Consider the following 822-nt stretch of genomic DNA (forward strand, 5'->3'; position numbering starts at 1 on the left):
CTGACATTCTGGGATTCTGTGATTCTGTGGCTGCAGGACACCTTGGCCAGTAGAGTGGCCAAGACACCATGGCACATTTCTCAGAGGGAAGGCTAGCTGTTGGAGAGCAGCTTGGAGTGGGTGATGGCAGCATAAGAGGGAAGCTTCCATAGAGCTGAGCCCATGCTCAGTCCCCCTTTGATCAACAGCCACCCTGTCCTGGTGATCGGCACCACCTGCAAGCCCCAAGATGTTCCTGCAGACGTGCAGACTGCTTTTCTTCACGAGGTGAAGATTGAAACCCCTTCAGAAGAGCAGAGGAGGTCCATGCTGAGCGTGCTGACCGCCAGTCTGCCCCTGGGCAAGGAAGTGAGCCTCTCCAAGCTGGCCCGCAGGACCGCGGTGAGTGAAACCACAGCAGCACGTGGAGATGGGCAGGCCAGGAGCTGGGCCAACCTCCCCTTGGCCACGGAGAAAGGGGGCAACCCCATAGCCCAGTCAACTTCTGTGGTTAACTCTGGTCCTCAGACATCAGCTTTCACTGCAGATTTCTAGTGCCTAAGGACTGCTCACCCTTTGCGGAGGCATTGGCTGATGCTCAGCTCTGTTAGAAGACAGAATAAAAAAAAAAAAAAAAAAAAGCTAAAGCCTTTAACCAGGGCACAGAAGTTCAAAGAACAGCTCTAGGAGGAATTTTTCCCCATATGCCTTTTACAGCTTAGCTGGAGCTGTGGTCAGGGGCTGAACTGATGCTGTTTGTTTCCACATTCGCAGGGTTTTGTGCTGGGAGATTTCTGTGCCTTGTTGTCCCACAGCAGCCGGGCTGCTTGTACCCGCATCCAA

The 822-nt window shown here is 53.6% G+C and overlaps 1 protein-coding gene across 1 annotated transcript in view; it reads left to right on the plus strand.

Annotated features, from left to right (window-relative positions):
* Positions 1–188: 188 nt before the first annotated feature.
* The window catches only part of PEX6 (peroxisomal biogenesis factor 6), a gene marked incomplete at its 5' end in the record, with an annotated part of 8,016 nt that continues 7,382 nt past the window's right edge, over positions 189–822 (plus strand). The window contains 2 exons of the mRNA XM_010087728.1: positions 189–381; positions 754–822. The exon at positions 754–822 is cut by the window's right edge and continues 10 nt beyond it. Of these exons, the coding sequence (XP_010086030.1) occupies positions 189–381; positions 754–822 (262 nt within the window). The remainder of the gene's footprint in view (positions 382–753) is intronic.

This window comes from Pterocles gutturalis, unplaced genomic scaffold (genome assembly GCF_000699245.1).
Source record: "Pterocles gutturalis isolate BGI_N339 unplaced genomic scaffold, ASM69924v1 scaffold26706, whole genome shotgun sequence".
In the NCBI taxonomy this organism is placed as follows: Eukaryota; Metazoa; Chordata; class Aves; order Pterocliformes; family Pteroclidae; genus Pterocles; species Pterocles gutturalis.